Source organism: Phoenix dactylifera, chromosome 2 (genome assembly GCF_051530095.1).
Source record: "Phoenix dactylifera cultivar Ajwa chromosome 2, Ajwa_hap1_PhDact_Kaust_v1.1, whole genome shotgun sequence".
Lineage (NCBI taxonomy): Eukaryota > Viridiplantae > Streptophyta > Magnoliopsida > Arecales > Arecaceae > Phoenix > Phoenix dactylifera.
In genome coordinates, this window is record NC_143191.1 from 35,179,654 (window position 1) to 35,200,571 (window position 20,918).

The 20,918-nt window shown below is 35.3% G+C and overlaps 1 protein-coding gene across 4 annotated transcripts; it reads right to left on the reverse strand.

Moving 5' to 3' along the window:
* Nucleotides 1-988: 988 nt before the first annotated feature.
* LOC103701696 (uncharacterized) lies at nt 989-16,609 on the reverse strand. Of its 4 annotated transcripts, XR_003384628.3 has the most exons (11): nt 16,374-16,609; nt 16,101-16,280; nt 15,926-16,001; nt 13,856-13,985; nt 13,626-13,737; nt 5,191-5,282; nt 4,940-5,009; nt 4,742-4,824; nt 1,564-2,247; nt 1,358-1,479; nt 989-1,216 (listed from the first exon to the last, which is right to left on the reverse strand). XR_003384628.3 is itself a non-coding variant. In XM_008783862.5 (9 exons), exons 1-9 carry the CDS (start codon nt 16,488-16,490, stop codon nt 2,157-2,159), a joined length of 951 nt encoding a protein of 316 aa, XP_008782084.1. In that variant the 5' UTR covers nt 16,491-16,609; the 3' UTR covers nt 989-2,156. The 4 variants fall into 4 exon arrangements, 1 of the variants encoding a protein (XP_008782084.1); XR_603210.4 differs by having other exon boundaries at nt 989-1,479; XR_003384627.3 differs by having other exon boundaries at nt 1,358-2,247.
* Between the last annotated feature and the right edge of the window lie 4,309 nt (nt 16,610-20,918).

The window sequence follows — 20,918 nt, forward strand, 5'->3', positions numbered from 1 at the left end:
CCTATTTATCTCTTTTTCTCCATTGACTTTTTAATATGTATAAGATAGCTTTGTAGTTATATTGACGCAAATGAAATTTCTTACCTTTATTATTTAGTTTGTAATTTGTATTAGACATAGATTATAACTTTATATTTGTCTATTTCTTGTATAAGTTATTAAGTTGATGTTGTTGGATTTTATTTTGTCATACGAAACATCTTCGATAATAGTACCTGTGTTACATTTGTGAAGGCTCAAGGTAATATATTGTTCCTGTACAAAATCAATAATTTACTTGCCCTTTTAAAAAAAAAAGAAATATAACCCAAGAATCGACCTGAACCAGCCTAATGTTGATTGGGTTGCGTTTGGCCGGTTTCCACTATTGATTTGTTCAATACTGGCTTCAAAAATCAAGAACCGGTTACCATCAGATCGGTTCTTACTTCTTAGCCTGTAACCAAAGTCTGTGTTAGCATCTATAAGGCGGATTTGAGTGCCATGCACCACATGAGAACAAATTTCTTCATGCTTAAAAAAAAAAACAAAACAAAGAGGATCGATCATAACCAGCTATAGAGGGGATCACATATTTATAAGAAATCTGGCCCGTAGGTTACCAGCCGCACCACTCAGAGGTTTATTTAAACCTGAAAGATCGCCAAAGTCACCCTCTTTTTTCCCCTGATTTTAATACGCCAAGACAGCCCCGGCAACGTCTGCAGTCTAATAAGACTTTTCAAGGAAGAATTTTGGTTGTTTGAAATATGTTCCCGCACAAGAAAGTAGCCTTGCTTAAAGTTTTCCATCGGATACTGAACACTGCCTCGGAGGCCTCGTCCTTTTTTTGCATCATTAGGTATTTACTTCCTAGCAAATTTTTCATCTGAGCGAGCGAGAGAAAGGGATGGTTTCGACTCACGTATTTGATAGCGGATGAGAATCCCTAAGCATCTAAATCTGGAGGCTCGGAAACGAAGTATGCGATGCTTGGTAGCAAGACAACTTTTAAAAAGAAACGAGCACCCTTAAAAAGGAATTAATGAGATGGCCTATGATACAACCATCCGCCAGAACAACTTTTAAAATTCAATATTCTGAATAGCCAACAATGTCTTATTTGCACCTAAAAATCAGGTAATGTACACATCAATTAAGATTGTTCTACAGTTACCAGGCACCGCACCAGACAGGATGAAACACCAATTTGTCCAAACGCTGGCCAGGTTACCGGCTTTGACCATGCAGTCAACCAGATATCCATGAAATAAGGAACAGGAACCTTTTGGCTAGTTTCTAGTTGATCAGTTGTTGATAATACTGGAACCACCTTGGAATCTGAGCTAAAATCTATCATCTAAGGAAGGAGCCATACCTGAGCTAGAATTCCATCATCCGAGGGCATGTATGTTTAACTTGCACCTAAGTGCATGAAATTATAAACAGCAAGCTCTGACTGCCCCCAGGTACTACCATTTTTGTATGGCGCTTCATCATCTGTAAAAGAAATCCTGCATATAGATCACACCGGCAAATCTTTCCAATTTTGGCTTTATGCTTAGCCTGGAGGTAAGAACATACTGATCAGTTTCATGCTAAACAGAAGCATGGACGGATGAACTGGTGAATATGAATTGATGATAATGCTCCACGCTCGAACTATAAATATGCCATGAAATGACATGAGTTTGAGCATTATCCTCCAATGTAGTGGTATTGAGAGGGTAAGGTGCCATTTGAAGATCAAGTTCTAAGGCTGATGCAAGCATGGCAAATTTCCAGCATATGGTATATAATAAATCGAACAATATTGCATCTTTCAACTGCATATATAGATCAAATTCAAAGGGTACTAATTAATCCATGTCAATGACGTCAATGCACATCTAATAACAGATCACGATGTCCCTTTCAAGTGCATATAGTTAAGGTAAGAAAACACTAGTTAACTATGCTGATGATGCCAATGCACATTTAATAACCGATCATGATGCCCCAAGAGTCTTCAACTCATGGAAGATGGTAATGACACTCATTATAACAGGTGCATTCAGTCAAGGATGCTGATGATGACTTATGATGTGAGTGCAACAGCATAATTTTCATGATGGGATCCATTCCTATTTTGTTATCTTCATGAGGGAAGCTTAAGGAGCAAGATACATCCCTTCGAGTTACTGCTGGTAGGTAGTAGGAGCTCCGTTGTGCTCAGCTGCAGACCCATTGACTGAATCCTTCCTCCGTCCAAAAGGGTTCTTTGAAAATGTATGAACAGTCAAGAAAACACAACGTAATAATAAATTCGACAGTCAGGGCTTATATAGTTCAACAGTAAAATTGTTAAAAGCGATGTAGAAATGCATTGGGCCGTAATCATACAAAATGAATCTTCACATCTTCTTGAAGGGTAGTCATCAACGTACTTTTACAGACAAGAAAAGACATGAGCATGAATGCCAACATCCTAGAATCAGAATTTTGATTCTTAAAATGTCAAATGACAAGTCCTATGAACTTGGGGAAACAAAAGTTAACCAAAAAAGGTGTCCGATGTAATAAAGTTACAAATATGACAATTAAGGATGAGGGACATAATGTGGCTGATACACTTCTAAATATTCTAGCATGTCTTACGAGAAACATTTTATGGGTGCAATTGGTTGGGTTCACCCAACTTGACCAACAGAACGGGCAAAATTTGGTGGCTTCATAGGTAATAAAGCTAACCATATAAGACCAAATGCAAGTGGGCACTGTCTTAAAGAGCATCTGGGACAACAGCCAAAGCACCCCCCACCTTAGGCAGAGCGGCAATTAAGGTCCTTGCCTGTGGCTTGGGTGGTCTGTACCAATATAGGTGGCTCAATCTATGGGTAGATGCCTATGCAGCTGCTATGTTTACAGGTGCCAGAGGTGGACACCTCAGATGGGTCAAGCACCGCATAACCTGATACCTGCCCTGTTGGAATTTAAAATTTTACCCTTCCCCACCACATGCCCCTCTACTTCTTCAAACAGAAGTTATTGCCAAATCGGATATGAAGCAATGCCGACGCTGTTCACCTCTATACCACTTATACTGTTTCAAACCACTACAAGGGGGTAATAACAGCAAAGTAAACCTTTTCTTTGATGTCAAGCCACGTTCGGAATTACATTTTATCCCATTATTGACCGTCAATGGTTATAACAGCCATTATTTTCCTTAAAAAAATTATCAAAGTTTTAATATTAAAATAATCGCTAAAATAACGGCCATTATAATGGTTTTATAATGGAAATAATGTAAACAATAATGGCATTATTTTTCCTTTATTTTTTATTAGATAAAATATTAATATATTTTGGACCATAAAATAATTTTTGGAGGGAATTTTGAGAAAGGAATATTTGAATTTTGAAAAGTATTATTTTAGAAGATACAACCGAAAGAAATGGCCGTTACTAATGTTATAATGGTCTGTTGTAACAGAAAATAACAGCCGTTATCTTTTCCCATGTTAACGGGGTTGCCCAAACCTGTTATAAAATCGTTATCACAGTTAAAACACCATTATATAAAACCATGATGTCAAGTGGAACAATCAGAGAACAAAATGAAATGCAAACTCTTTATCTATAGCAATGTAAATATTAATAACTGAAACTTTTAATTTGACATCAAATGGAAACCAAATAACAAAATGAAATGCAAAATTTTTTCTATAGTAATGTGAATATTAATAATCAACTCATAAATCAGCAAGCCAACTCAGACTCTAAACCAAAGCAAAATCAGATATAAGGTGTTAAATGCAAGCCCTTCAAGTGATGCGGATCTGATCAGGATTGAGCAAATCAATGATATTGTAGGGTCTAAAATTTATACATAGATAAAAGCAATGAAATTAAATAAGTCAAGATGTCACACGAAAATCAGTGAAAGGCGAAAAGTTATGCTCCAAAAGGTCATCATCTCCAATTGCAGGCCCAATCCTCAAGCCCAAATAGAAAAAGAAAGAGCTAGAGACAAAGAATCGAGAGAGAACGAGAAGCAACAGCCATTATTCATCCTAATTGCACCCTTCTCTTCTCAATTCATAGTTTTCAACATGATAAGGCTACTAAATAGTCCACCATTTATTAGGACCTTAGTTACCAGAAGCGCAGGTCTCTTAAAAAAAATATAAGAAAACACTTAAAGAAACAGGTAAGGGACAAGTTCCTAAGGAGATTCGGAAGCAAATCTTCCACCCTAAATGGAACATTCCTGCTACCAAGATTTGAAAACAACTAGCCTTTCTCCCTAAAAAAGAGAAAGAATCAAAATAAGATTTAATGACATTTTCAAGCCTTCCCTACTAGAACATATATGTGACATTATAATAACAGAAGAATTTGTATATTTAATGAAACTGATACGGAAAGCCATTAAAACTGATTTTAAGCACCATCTTAATAGTGTAAAACCTTTCCTACCCAACACCAGATCTATAATAGGATATATAGAAAATTATAGAAAATTATCCTACTGAAAATATCCAAAGGCCCCACAAAAGATATAGCCAAAATGTAGTACGAAAGAAAAAAAGATGCAAATAATATCATAAGGCCTAATCCCTAATTACCTATAGAGCCAAATTGCTCTCTTTGATACATAGGAGCTCTTTAAGTGTGCAAAAATAGGGCATATCTAATAATTTATATTTTACGACCATCAAATCGACAAATTGGATTAAAAGATCACCAGGAGGTCTCAATATTCACTGAAAAAGGATATTGTATTCGCATGCCACCGCGACCAGAGCTAGGAAGAACAGCACCCTGCAGATTCTGGTGAACAGTTGTAGCACCATTCACATCCTGCACAGATAGTTCAATTTTTAAATAAATTAAATACAAAACCATAATCATGCTCAAAGCAATATACTTGATTAAAATGTGAGATCAAAAGAATGCAATTTTTAATACTACTCACATCAAACTCAATGAAGCAAACAGTATTTCTCTCCTGACGCAAGATCTTCATTTGTTTGTAACCAGGTTGCCTGCATGAAATAAAGCAGAGTAAGCAAAAAAAAAATCTAAAAAGAACGATTTTGTGAGTAAGCAATGCCCAATAAGGGAATTAAACTTAATATATATGGAAAAGATATCATTCTCACTCTTAACGATAAACAGCCATCATTTTTGTGTGTGTGTGTGCAATGTCAAGGTCAAGATTCATACACACTAAAAATGCCCCTAAGTTCTTCCTCATTTACGTTCTCGCCCAGATTGCCAATAAAAAGTGTATTGCATGGAGGATTGTCTTTTGTATTCTGCAAAACAAAGACAAAACAGTAACAGTAGTGTAAATGTGATGATTGAAGCATTATCTAGTGATAAGCTTGCCAAGTGAAAATAAAAAGAGACCAAAATAAAATGCAACTTTAGTAATAACGACATATGGCTGTGTTTGGTTGTGAAATCAGTTAACCTGGATGCATGGGTTAATTTGCTCTCTCTTTGGTGAAAAAAGTAGCTCTGCCAACTTTTCAAAATACCGACTTTACCCTCAGAATTAATTGGTTACTAGCATTTGCCAGGTTAAAGTAGAATAAGTGGAGTAAACGGGACCTTTTCCATTTAGTCCTCCTTCAACCCATAGCCAAACACAACCTAAGTTATTAAGAGATGCTCTATCGAGCTCCAAATTAAGAATTAATATTATGAGGCTTTAATAACTATGAAAGCATAAGTGATTCCTATCAGTGAACATGAAGAACTAATGTACTGTTAAATGCATTGGTATGCTATTTATGTATTGACTTTACATCACACAGGTTCTGTACTCACATCACATTTTAAATGTTATTCACAGCAACTGCTTTAACAAGTCCTTGTTCTATGCACATTTATTAATACATTGGCATGCCTAATATAGGCTTAATAGATTAACCAAACTCATAAAACTCCTAAACTCCATATGTTGTTCCTATAATAAAGGATTCAAAAGTATCAATTATTTTTTACTATATAATGCTTGATTTCTATGAAAGATCAAAATTTACACTCCATATGTTGTTCCTATATTAAAGGACTCGAAAGTATCAATTATTTTTTTACTATATAAGGCTTGATTTCTATGAAAGATCAAAATTTATATGTTTGCCTTTTATGTCCCATATGATGTTCCAGAAAATTTGAACCATTAGCATGATGGGTCAAATAACTATCACCCCTATACTTAAATCCCATAGTTTGCCCCTGCATTATCCTATGTCTTCATATATAACTATTACACAAACCACAAAGACCCACGCTATGATCACACAAACACAGATAGAAAGTTTTCAAATCTTTTGGACAACGTCAATGCTTAAGACCTCATCTGGGTTCCCGTTGTCCTTGCCATACTTTCCATGTACCGTGATGATCAGTTGGCAATAAATACCTCCTCCTGTTGAGCAGGGCTTCAGATTCGTTAGGAAACAGATGGCTAGCAAATTTTTCGTTGGAAAAGGCCTTGAAATATTTCCAGCATTTCTGTGATCAGTTCCATCGTCTATCAAGGCCTGGTAAATCATCCCCATAGTCATAATTTTCCTATTTCCACAACAACTACCTCAGGACTCAATACCTTCCAGCAAGTACATACTTTAAAACTTCTACACTTATACCAATTTAACGCAGCACGAGAGACTATTAGTATAAAAGATGGAAAATAACTGAAAGTAATGAAAATAGATTATGGACTTGATGTATATCAGCATAAAAATACAAACAAGATGCATCATGTATGTGCAGGGTCAGCTACACAGATCCTACTTCACTGATAAAGATAGTCTATACAAATAATTAATGAATGCCCCTGTCCAATTTTTACCAATCACGTCATCTTCTTTTTCAATCTTTCAACAAACATGCAAAAATTACTGTTTATAGTGGTCATCCTTTGCTCATAGTGCACATCTAAGTCATGTCAAAAGTCCACACTTGTTTTATCTTTCTGCCATTGATACTCTAAAACTTCATCTAGTAAACTCATATATGGCTGTATTCTTCTAGTTTTGCCCTTAGTAGCTGGAACCTTCTCTCCAGGGTAAATGCACTTACTTCAAAATATTCTAGGTTCTCGAATTCATATCCGCTTCTTTGCTAAAAGTGTTTCTAAAATATCCTCTTCCCGTACCCACTCCGCACACGCGCTTGATTTTGGCAACTAAGATTTTACCATATGTTTCCATCTTTGTTGCCATAACCTTATGCTGATTGGCATCCTCCTAGCCAATGTTTTGTTCATCACAAGAAAAATGGTTAAACTTTTGTATTGTAAGCTTTTCCCTTAAGGTCTGAAAGGTAGCATATAGTGCATATCACAACAAAAAAAAGCATATTCAATGCATCCACTTTGATTTGAGCTTCTTGGAAAATCATTTATATTCTTCATTTTTCAAGGATAAATATAATGTTGCATGATCGATTGATGGGGAAATTGTCCGTTCCTTGATCCTATTGCATTAGATAGGTATCTTAATGATTGCAGGAAAGCCATTGGTAAGAAGAACCATGTGCCTAACTTTTAAGAATCTCTTGCATATGTTCATATTGCTTCAATTTTGGTTTTCAATTAAAACTTGACCACTATTCATTGATTGGTTAGAAATAGTTGTTTAGCTCAAAATCAAGCAACTTGGCTTGATTGGATCTTGAACATTTTAAGGGTTTAGATATGTTTTTAACTTTATCTCCTAATTTATAGCTCTTTGATGATATCTTCTAGATTGTCTTTGTCAAAAGTAACATCAACAAGCATTGTATTTAAGCCACAAGAGCATAAGGACTCCCAAATGGATGTAAGCAAACTAGTGTTAAAAGCTGATCACTAATTGTTGAACCTGTTCAAAGCCTGCAACCACCAAAAAAAGGCAGTATTTCTATAAAATATGTGTCCTCATTGTTGCTCCTGCATGTCTCTCTAAGGCCCTGTTTGAGGGAGCTTTTGAAGGGCCAAAAGACACTTTCTGGCTCTCCAAAAGCACTTTCAGATAAAATAGAGATGTTTGATAAAAATTTCGAAAAGTTGTTTTAGCTTTAGCTTTTTTGGGAGAAGCTCCATGTTGGAGTTTTCCGGAAAAACACTTTTAGGTTCGATTGGAGAGCTATTTTTTACCCAAAATACCCGTAATAAAATATAACAATTAAACAAAATGCCCCTTTAATAATTGTTTAACCAATTTTATCACATAGCTAGAAATTTTATTACATTATGAAAAATTAATTTACACTAATAATTATAATATTTTATATCTTTATTATTATATTATACTATAAATATAATATTATATTACATTATATCATAATACATTGAAATGTTATGTTAAATAATTTAATATTATATTAAATTATTATGCTATAGGATACAATATTATATTACTATATTATAATAATATTATATTACATTACAGTAATATTATCCTATATCATATATATATATATATATATATATATATATGTATTAATACATATTATATTTTTTTATGCTCTATTGTATAATATTATGCAATGTCTTTTATAGTTATTTTGTCATAAAAAAGTGCTTTGTTATTTTGTTTACCAAACACATGTTAAAATGGCACAACACTTTAAAAATGCAGTTATCAAATAGCAAACAGCTTTTTATAAAAGCTCTACTTCCAAAAGTTCTACTGCCAACAGCTCCTCCAAACGGGGGCCTAAGCATAGAACTTTTTTCTGAGAAATAGAGTGGGGATGCCACCACCAAAGTTTAAACCATGGACATCTGGTTTTGTCAAGAAAAATGTCAACCAGCTAAACTACGGCCACTTGGAATCAAACATCATCTTGAAAACTCATAGCCTATTATAAATGCCTTCCATATCAATAAAATTATTTCTACTTCCTCCTCACCAAATATTTCTGCAATTGAGAAGCAAATGTAGCTATCTAATTGAACTTCCTAGTATAAGGCCAAAGTTGTCTTTAAAAATCCATATTGCTCTAGGACTTTACATCTTATTTTTTCCAACAATATCATTGAACTTTGCTTTACAGATGACTTTAAGGCCTACCTGGTTGGCCCCGAAAGTGACTCCCGGAACTTTCTGAAAACCGACTCCAGGGAGTTGGTGAGTTTGGAAATGAAAGTGGCCGCTAGGAAGCTACTACCCAGCCTACTCCTGGCCTTTTAAACTAGATTCATGACTTCGGACCCCTCCACCTCTTAAACATGGGCACAAGCGTCCACCTCCCAACCTCACTCTCCCCTGGGGCAATTCGATCACCTCCAAGCAAGCCCTCACGACCCCCTCTCTCCCAGCCCCCAAATGGTGGTCAAATGGTGGTCTCTCCAACATTTCTATCCTTTCTCGTGGTGATGTTTCCATGGTCACTAATTCATTGGATCGAGCATTGGGAGTCAAGGCATGGTTACTTCATTCTTAGATCTCAGGCGGTTTTCTCTAGTTACTCTTTTTCCATTGATTTCTTTTATTTTTGGTCGATTTCGTTGCATTCTTTTACTTTTTGTTATGATTGTTAATATAGGGTTTGCGATCTTGGAATCATAGATTATAATCAGATCTGCTAGTTTTGAAATGATCATTTTTATTATTTTTTGAAATTTTTTGACTTTTCGAGAAACTTGTTAAGTAGATCCATTGTGTTGTGAGGTAAACAGGTTGTTTCTTGGGTGCTGAGGGTTTAGCATTCCAGCAATTTTAGATCTTTTCTTTAGCAAAAGAAATCGAAGTCATTCAGTGAAGAGATTTATGGTTGAGCATTGGCTCTATGATTTGCCCTTTTTTGAAAGAAACTTTCATTGGTTTTATTTTGTCTAATCAAAAGGACTGTGTGCTTGCTCTTCTTGGTTGCAATTTACATTTTGTTGGATATTTTCGTCTTGATTTTGTGATTGCTTTCTGTGGGGAGGGAGTTCTCCAGCTAGGTTAGCAATGAATTTGGCTAGCCAAGGTTCATGGAGAGGTTTGAAGAGAGGGCAGAATATGGGTTAGTGCAATGGGAGGGTCTTGGAATGTCTTGCAAATATCATGGAATAGTTTTCCATGAAGCATGTTGTAGCGTTATTACTATCTTGACACTTTACAGGTCAGAAAATCTTTTTTTCTTTGGTCCATGCATGTCTACCACTTTCTTGGATTATGTGAAGAGAGGCCATTATAAGCTGCTTTCTTACAAATTGTGAATGGCAAAATTAGAATGAAGCACATAGGTCCTACATTTTCTTGCAAAAAAGTAACTTTTCGCCATGAGAATTAAGTATAATCAGCTATAGTTTATTAGAGGTTGACTATGAAAAAGATAAGGTTGCTTTTTGCATGATGTTAATGAGCTTTGACATGATATGGCAAACTAAGAAATGAAAACCTAAGGAAATGAATTTGATGTATACATCCACATTGTATAGCAAAATTTTCCCCTAGCAATAACTTAGTCTTTTTTTTACAAAACTAATTTTTTCCATCGATGATGGATTTTATATCTTGCCTTGGGGTCACTATTTGGCTATTATAGTTGATCACAGGTTCATTGTATGATTGCTATCATGATTTTTTTTTGTGATGGATTACATCATTTGGATATGGTTCAGTTTTTCTATTTGCTCACAAGTTACTATGACAGTTGTGACATGATCTTCAATGCCTTATTCGCAAGTTTGTCAATCACCCCTACGTGGTTGCAACTTGGAGGGCCACATATACGGCAACTATTGCAGCTATCTATCTTGATGATATCATTTTTTCACAAGAACCCTACAAGTTTGCTATATATCTTGATTTAATCATGCTTGTTCACAGGTTCCTTGCGAGATTGATGCACATCTTGACTTTATCATGCCTGTTCACAGGTTCCTTGTAATGTTTCTATGTTAATTTTATATGTGATGGATTATATGGTTTGGATCTGGTTCGATTTTGCCATTTCATAGGTTACTAAGATGTCCGTTTTTAATGATGTCCAATGTCTTCTTCTTTGTCGACCACCCCTACACGGTCGCCACTTGGATGGCCACATATATGGCAACTGTTGCAATCACCATCTATGGGGTAATGATGCGCAGAGTGGCTTGGAGACAATTGCTAGGAGGAATCTAGATGCCATATGTGGCAACCATTGCAATCATCATCTATGGGACAATGATGCATAGAGTGGCTTCGAGATAATTAATAGGAGGAAGTCGGATTTTTTGCCATCAATATTGATGATGAGAAGCACTCATAGTCTGAGACCATCCAATCCACATGATCCCCCATATCTTACCACTTGTTTTTTATTTCACATATCTTACTTCTTGTCTTTTATTTTTACTTATTTTTTGGTTTGCACAAGAGATGAGAGACCAAGGACTATGGTTGCTGCACTACGAAGCAATAAACAATATACTTGATATGTTTTCTCAATCATTTTTACTATTATGTATGGATTTTTGGCGTCTAAATTTGTGAAATAGCCATGTACTGAGCAAGGGATTTTGGAGGTTTAGTCTGGATGCACCACCCCCTCCCACTTTTTCCCATGTAACATGGACTGCTAAAAGTTTGCTCATGACTCCATGGATGAAAACCTAGGAAAAGTACAAAATATATAAAAATAATTATTAATAAAGTAATTTTTTATTCAATAATTGATATTAAATTTGGTAAGAAAAATAGTTTAGGTTATTATTGAAGATGACTAGTAGTTTGGATATTGAAAACCAATATAAGCCATTAGTTAAAAGGTAAAAATTGAATTAATAATAAAATAAAATTATTTTATTAAGAAACATATGATTATTTCTACAAAATCTTCAAATATTATATGTTCCCGTTATATAAGCTAAGTAATATTATTTAATATTGACAGAATAAAAATAATATGACAATAATAATTAATTTGTTCAACACATGCCCATACTTATATACATTAAGTAACATATAATATCACTCAAGTATTATGAAAATAATTGATAATATAATAATAATGTTTTAGTCTATCAATATGTGCTCTATAACATATATTTTATTCATTTTATCAATAAAAAGGATATATTTCCTAAAAGGACATTTTACCACCCACTTCTTGGGTGATGATATCTCCCCACTTTCAGACCAACCAAACATCCAAAGTGATTTGACGCAACTTACTATACCGCACATATAAAACGATTTCACCACCAACAATCCTTACTTTCCTAACAAACCATACAGCAAACGCACTCACTTTCAGAAAGAGCACTTTCCAAAAACGTCACTTTCAGAAGTGCCTCAAAGTCTCCTCCAATCCACTTGTGCAACCAAACAGGCCCTTAGCCAAAATGTTACATTGTAGACTACTCCAATGTAAGCAAACTATAAATATGACAAATAACTCAATCACCTATATCCAGCAATCTAGAACTTCCAGAATGGCCATCAACAACCCAATACTTCATAATCCTAAATCAAACGGTTGGATCATCAATTGATTGTGATGACTATACAGTATGTCCATCTATGTTTAGTCTTTCATATGGTTTAAGTAACATAGTTGGTCTCAATATTATTCTTCGATAATACCATAGTTGGTCTCCATTTTATTCTTCAATAATACCATATTTCCGCCCATGCATTTTGCATGTTTAACATTGGATTGCTAGATTATCTATTTGTCTCATGTTATTTTCCAGTCTTTCCTATACAAACTTTTATAGGAAGAAGACTATTTCCTGCATCAAGTTAAGTTCATCACTTCATGTGGTTCTCTAGCTTGTTAAAAACCACAAAGTTGCCGTCTATGTAGGATTTGTTCCAAATTTGGTGGGTGTGAATATTTTTTTTCACAAAAACATGGTGTAGTTTAACTTCAGATGTTTTCAGGACCAAGATCAGAATCCATAACTCTTTAACAAAAGAAGCACTAAGAATCTAAATAACATATTAAACATGAATATATACTGTGCAGTGTCACAAAATGCTATAAGATATGTCTGAACATCAAAGGAGTTTATTCATTGAATAATATTCTAGTATCACTGAGAATGTGAGGTTAACTGTCAGCGACCAAACAAAGTAAGTTCCATGATTTGGGTTATTTCTTTGTCATTATCAATGATATGGATTTAACAGAAGCAAGGTATAAAACAACAACAAAGATGTCTAACCTTACAATCAGGGAGTGAACTGACATGGGCAACGCAACTAGGGAGTAAACCAAAGCCTAAGGTTTTGAGACTTTGTTTTGAATTTTCAATTCAATGGCAAAACAAAATGTTTCCACAATAAAAAAGTATCAGGTTATTTACTGTGGGATGGCAATCATGGTCTTTAGGTCATTCAGTATTTGCAACGAAAAGTTCACTGTCCACATAAGACAGTTAAATAGCAAGGTTACACAAATAAGGGAAGACAACAATAAAAATTACATTGGACAACTTAAAAGAATGTTGTGGAATGAAATCCAAGCTCTGAGCTAAAAAATGCATGTAGCCAAACAATGTATTTGCACAAAAAATGCAAACATTGATTCACCACTATAAAGGAATTTTGAGAATAAATGTTTAACATAACAAGAATGACTAATGCAATCCTTTCAATATATTAACAAGTTGGAAAAAGAAAAGGACAAGCTTTTAATAATAACAATTAAATATTAGAAAATGGCACTTTGTATGTGGCGATTACCTGAACAGGAGCATAACCACTAGGTGCTGGCACAGGAGCAGGAGTAGGCATGGACACTTGAGGTACTGGATAACCTCCATATGGGTCATATGGAGCAGGTGGAGCCATATATCTAAATTTCAAGGCACCCCGAACCCAGCACCCCCCCCCCCACCAAAAAAAAGAAAAAAAAAATCAAATAAAGGAAGATACAAATTGGTGCAATATGATCCACAAGTTTTATTATTTACCCTGGGGTCCCCCAAACTGGAGGTGGTGGTGGAGTGTGAAAAGGTGGAGCAGGATAGCCTGCATGAGTATAGTCCCCACCAGTTCGCAGGCGTTTACTCTGGTCAATGGAGTTTGAGTCAGCCACCACACCTAAAAATTAGAGAATGTTAGGGCATAACATGTTACACAACTCAACAAAAAAGGACAAAAAAACAGATGAAAGGTATCACTATACTAAATTTGTATGTTCACAAGCAAGCATATATAGACTAGCATATATAAAAATTAAAATTTTCTGATGATGTTACAGCTTGCTATCTGTAAAATAAAAAGACTTTCACCATCATAACCAAGAGAAAATATGCCATCCAATTGGAAGACACATCCAGAAACCATATGATACTAAATGAAAACACTAGATAATAAAAATAAGTACAAATAGTTGACTGCTTGACATAAAAGATCATCGTGAATTTGGCTAAGCCTGCTCATCAGGTATGTAGACAAATACGCTCATGAGTTTACCCAGGCACACAGACAGCAACACATTGGTGTTATGCTTCTGCACACTGATCTGTTCACTTGTGACATCAAAAATGGAAGTATAAGATGACCGGATGAAGCATGCAAGAATCTACCTAACTCTAACCAAATTGCAAATATAATCATGACACAACCATGAGCATTGTTTTAATTATTTAAGATCGCCCAACAAATCATTTTTCATCATTAATATCTAAATTAATACAACATCCTTTACTACTATCAACTCTGCCAAATCCTTTTACACAACTCCATCTACATCAGGTCTTCCATACTCCTTCCCTGCTCCCCCATAAAAGTCCAAACCACCATCCAAATACTGACCTTCTTATAACTTTTATCACTTAAGCTCATACCATTTGATTCAATTCCCCACCACAATGTGCAACTCCTATGCTTCTTCTATGGCTTCTAGGTGCACTAAATATGCATTCCATTTATTTTGTTCTGTTCTATCTAACTTTTGTATCCTTATAAATATGATCCCCCCCCAAAAAAAAAAAACTATGAACTCAGCATTGTACGTACAAAAATTTATAAAACACAGCAAATGCTAGATAAAGAGAGTGTGCCAGCTATTTCTTGTTATATCTACAATCTGTCATATGTAAATCCTTTAATAAAATGTTGCAGTTTACATGATTGTATGCACCTTCAAATCAGTCATAGAACCATATGCACAATCATGTTCATGTGTATGGAAGCATACGAACCAAGACTAAATGAAATCGTCTGATGAAGAACAATGATGTAGTGTAATCAACCAAGCATGCAAAGAATTTCTCATAATATGAGGGAACACCATAATTCTGATTTGTATTACTAGTCATGGCTACCATTGGAAAAACTCGTCAATCATTGTCTGCTTCACCTTTTTCTATTATTGGCGTAAGAGAGCAAAACATAGCCAGCAATGGCCTCATTAAGATATACAAGTATAATCCATCAAAGTTATAAACATCTAATGATGCAAAGATATGACGTTAATAGACCATCAGTAGGTGCCTGTCAGAATCATCTTCAAAAACACTCCTTTACTGACCAGGATAATGTTTCAGAACCACCAGAATTTTATCCCCTTTTACCATATAATCATTACTCGCATGGCCAATTTTCTTCTCGAAGTGCAACTCATCTCAGCTGTACAAGAGCATCCACAGAATTACATAATGTCAACGAATCTACCTTCAAAGTTGCATGGTACAAGTTCACACTCTTTTGTTTTTACCAACCAATTATCCACATAACAACATTGCCCTTTGAATTCTTTTCTTTATAGATAGCATATTGGTCACCATTCCACTACACCTTTCCTTGTTTAAAGGTACCAATTTGATTTTAGAACACAGAAGTTAGTTTCCGATAAGCAGCTCCTTAATAATCCAGTAAGGAACTGGTGCAGCCACATTAGATAAATTAGCAGCTTAGTAGGCACTGTTAAAATCAAAAAAAAGTTAAATCAAATTGGTTTACTTGATCTCTCCCTCCCTTATTTAATAGCAAACTCATGATCAGAATAATAAACCCTAGGAAACAGCGTCACGCACCTCTCTTGACAAAAAGATTCTTCTTCGCCATCTCTGTGTGCAAGACAGACTTTGTCTCAGCATCAAACACCAAGTCCTGAAGACCAGAGCCAGCATTAGATCTGTCAAACAGATCAAGGTCCAGAGATCCAAGACAGGAGAGAAACATAAACGATAAAGAAAGAGGGGCGATCACCTGAAGCGCATTCTTGGCTGCTATGGCGTGCTGAGGAGTGGAGAAGAGGGCAAACCCCATAGGCTGCTCCGCTTTGAAGTTGATCTGAGACGCGTCGAACCCCGGCAACCACCTCAAGAGGTTATGGAGCTCCCTCTCTTTCACGTCCGCCGGAAGACCCGATATAAAGATCGTCCGAACCTTCGAGAGGAAAGTAAACCAAGAAAACATCGGTGATTTATAGTGCTAGCGTTAGCGCCGAAAAGGAGAGGGGCAAGAGAGGGGAGGCGGTACCTCGTCGGCAGCGGTGCGATTAGGGTTTTCGACGGGGATAGGAGGGGCAGCCGGCGGCGGCGGCTGTGGTGGCGGCACCCACTGCTGGTGGTAGGGATGCATGCCAGCGCCGGCCATGGCGACGGAACCCTAACCCTATAGCTTGTCTCGTGTCGCAAGAGCTCCGAGGAGAACCTCCGCTAAGCCTTTCGCTTCTGGTATGCCAGGAGTGGTGGGAGCCCCCACCCTTCGTACTTTCTCGTAATTTAATACCCGAAGCGTGAATGCGGAGCGGTCAGCGGCTCCGCGGATCATGTCAAGCTAAACTGACCGCATTTTTCCTTTTCTTGATTGGCACGAAAGAAAAGGTTATTACTGACATAAATTGCAATAAAACGTTTTCCGGACGCCTATTTAAAAAAAAAAAAAATTATAGACCTTCGAAGTCCATCCATTTATACCTAGATCCTAAAATTTAAAAAAATATAATTAACAATCAAACTTCAAATTTGTTGCAGTATGATCTAATCGTCCATTTAAATCCTAACATAGTTGACAAAGTGAGAAAAAAAAGACAAAAATATCTTTAATTTAAAGAAATTATTCTTTGTCATCCAGCCACCTGCACATATGTCAAAGCGCTCTATCCTCTATAATCCATCCATCCTGTGTAGATCTTAAAGCACTCCATCTTTTATCATCCATCTATTTATACAAATCTCTAAGCACTCTATTCTCTATCATTCATCCACTAGCATAGATCATAAAGCACTCAACCTTTTTGTCATTCATTTGCCCAAGTGCTTCATCTCAATCATCCATCCACATCTACAGATTTCAAAGAGCTCCATTCTTTGTATCCACCCGTCCACATATATCTCAAACTGCTCCACTTGTAATCCATTTGCCTGCACAGATCTTAAAACGCTTCGTCTCTACTCCATTGACCTACATAGATCTCAAAGTGCTCCATTTTCTATCATCTATTTCCATTCAAACTCAAAGCGCTCCATCCTTTATCATCTCCACTTGCACGGGTCCTGAAAGCACCCTATCATCTTTATTAATCCATCTAGACAAATTTTAAAGTATTTCATCCTCTATCATCTATGCAATGCACAAATCTCAAAGCACTTCATCCTTTATCATTCATCAATTTACACAAATGTCAAAGCACTTTGTCCTCTATCATTCATCTACCCGCACAGATTTTGAAGCACTTTGTCCTCTATCATTCATCTATCCGCACAGATTTTGAAGCACTACATCTTCTATCATTCATTCGCCTACATGGATTTTGAAGCGCTTCATGATTTGTCATCCATCTTCCTGCACAAATCTCAAAGTAGCCCATCCATCCGTCTGAACAGATCTCAAAGTATTTCATCCTTTATCATCCATCTGCATGAATGGATCTCAAAGTGCTTCATATACTATCATCCTTCTATTTGCATAGATCTCAAAGCACTCCATTCTTTATCATTTATTTTATTGCATGGATCTTAAAGCACTCAATCTTTATTGTCCATGCACCTGCATAAATCTCAAAACACTTTATCCTTTGTCATTCATCCGCTAACATATGTCTCAAAGCATTACTCTTCCTCATATTCCCTTCAATTCCCACCAAAGCAAAAGTCCCTTGCTAAGTTAAGAAGAAGGATAATTCTGAAATTTTATAAAAAATCAGTTAATGTGTGATCCTCATCTAATAATAATCCGTAATGGAGATAGACGGTCAGGCTACGTTGCAACAAAAAGTTTTAGCGGCTAACTGATACTTTCTAGCCTTTTGGGATTTAAGTGTAAATAATCCAAACTTCAAGAAATGTTCGTATTGTTTTCTTAGAAAAAAAAGGCATAATAAAAAATTTATTTCCTTTGAAGAAAGTTAACCAAAGAGCCAATCTTGTCAAATTAGCTAAGTCCAATGACAAACACTTATCATATTGCTAATTTGAACTAACTGTTTATGCAAGATTTTTCTTGAGAAAAAAAAGTTACATGCAAGGTTTCAAAACCAATCATTCGAATTAGGGTGAGGTGGCTCAATTTTTATTAGTAAAAGAACACTTGTAAGTTATATAAAACATTTAAACCTACACAAATATGCTATAATAAATGATTCAAATGCAGTGGATTTTGCCTTTTTTTTTCCCTCATAGCCGCCTATCGCTCTACTTTTATATAATTAGCTAGTTATTCTTTTTGAAATCCTCGCATATGGTGAGCTCATGCATGCATGTTTCGGAAATAACAAAGTTGAATGCTCGGTAGACCATTACGGATGGCCACCACGACAAAAAAATAAATAAGAGACGAGAAGCTTAGATTTCACTTAATGCCCTCTTTTGATATATCTAACCAGATCTTGCTGTATGTAGAGAAGCTAGTGATAAAGGGCTTTCCATCTCTACTTCAAACATGGAGTGCAGCCTAAAATCTTTCCTTATCGATCATCCTCTTCCTTTTGCTTGCAATGAACTAGAGTGATGATAAAATGTATTTGATTAAGGTTTTATAAGGAAGAAGGAAATAAAAGTTGCATAGGCTAGGTGATCATAAATATTCATGAAGATAATTTAATGATAGTACGATATTTAGCAGGATTTAGTGATTAAAATTATCTATTTTTCTTTTGTAAACATGACGAAATATGACTTTCATGAAGAAAAAAAACAATTTATCTTTTCCTATCATCCTCAAACCTAGACAATACCTTTTCTCTTGACATTGGCAAATGGGTTTTATATTTCAACAATCGTTTGCCAATGGAATTCCTCCAAAGACCCTCCATTGGTTTGTCTAAAATCCTTTTATTCTAATATTGAGAAGCTAAGCTGGAGTGTGAATTTGTACTTCATTTTTCACGAACCAGTAAGCGGGCTTTTTGTTATATAAATGCATTATTTCAATTACTCCCAATAGTTTAAAGATTACGACAGGGTGGATATACATCTACTAAAAAACTCTGTATGTTGATTTAAGAAAAATCTAATGCAAGAGCATTTTCCAATACAATATTCAACTGTCATGTTACTTTTCAAAATTAACATTTAAATCTTTGCTCGATCTAGAGTTTAATTATCCTATTACCTCTGTAATGCATGCAATATATTAGTCTCTTATAAAGCATAAAAACATGAGAATGCCATTGCTCTGTAAAGATAACAACCCAAGAGATGAAGTAATCAAATAGCCAATTGCCTTTAGTGATTAGCCCTTGCAATGATGGAATCTCTCTCTCCATCTCTTTCTATGGAAAGAAGTTGGAAGAAAAAAAAGAGATAAAAGGAGTATGACTTATTAATTACATATATTCAATTTATCTCAACATGGTATTATTTTCTACGGATTAATCTTGAATTATTGGTTATTTAAATGTTGACCATGAGGTTGAAAAAGTTTGTTAGCTGATTTTGTTTTTCGCACAACTCTAAGCTCGGTCGGAGAGCAAGCCTTGAGTTTTAATTTGATTTAAGGTTTGTATCTAAGTAACTGGAAGTTATATTGGACATGAAGTATTGCACTCATATACAATACGGAACTTATAAATCCTCAAGATAGGATATGAAACTTATGAATCCTTAAAAATAAAATTACCCTACACACAACTTTTCGCTTGACATCGGCTGCTGATAGGACTAGTTGCCTTATCATTTACTAGCAATATAGTTTAAATAATTTCCCCCAAAATTCAGTTGTTTAAAGATTGGTGATACTAGGAGAACAAATATTATGGATCACTGACTGGAGGAATAACTAATAATTCAATAACAATTTAATTATGATCATTAATTTATATTAATAATCATTACTGAGGCATATTTCTTACAAATAACTAGATCCAAGAAAATAGATCACTAAGGCAATTGCCTTATCCTCCTAATAGACTTGAAATCTCAAGCATGCATATTAGGCATTATTTATGGGTTTGATATATCGCAACACCAGTCTAACCATGATCCATCGTGCTAGTCCATACTGTCTGATAGGGGTGTATCATAACGTACCGAATGAAAATCGATATAAAACTGAAGTTTGGGTTGATATGGACGTTAGACCCTATACCACCGTATATTGAAGTATATCGAGATGTGTATCAAGTCGTACCGATACATGCTGAGATTAAAAAAAGACGAGAAAAATGATTAGAGGAATGTTTCGATATGCGGTGGATATCGTACTGCACCAAACTAGTAAGATGCCGATCTTGTATCTAGTGAAGAGATTGTGGATTTGAGTATAACCATTTATAGTTTAGATAAATGCAGTTCTTAGTTTAGTTGTAAGACAAATAAATAAAAAAAAGGACTGAAGTTTTTAAAATTATAAACATAATTCTGAAACCACACAACACAAAGAATTGTATAAGATATTTAATTAAATTGGATCTTGCAATTATTTTTGCTCCCTCATGGAGATCACACTGGATTGGGTTATGCAATTATCCTTTGCTACCTATTATACATATTGTAAAACCAAACTCTAGTAATCTTCCAACATAAAAATAACCCTACAAGGCCACAATCTAAAATAAGGTGCTTGTTCTATAGAACCCAATGA

Excerpts from the sequence above, each read along its gene's own strand:
- LOC103701696 (XM_008783862.5), bottom strand. The coding sequence starts at position 16,490 with ATGGCCGGCGCTGGCATGCATCCCTACCACCAGCAGTGGGTGCCGCCA. Across the intron at positions 16,281-16,373 it reads ATCGCACCGCTGCCGACGAG|GTTCGGACGATCTTTATATC; the intron begins GTACCGCCTCCC and ends TTCCTCTCGAAG. Across the intron at positions 16,002-16,100 it reads CAGCCAAGAATGCGCTTCAG|GACTTGGTGTTTGATGCTGA; the intron begins GTGATCGCCCCT and ends TCTGGTCTTCAG.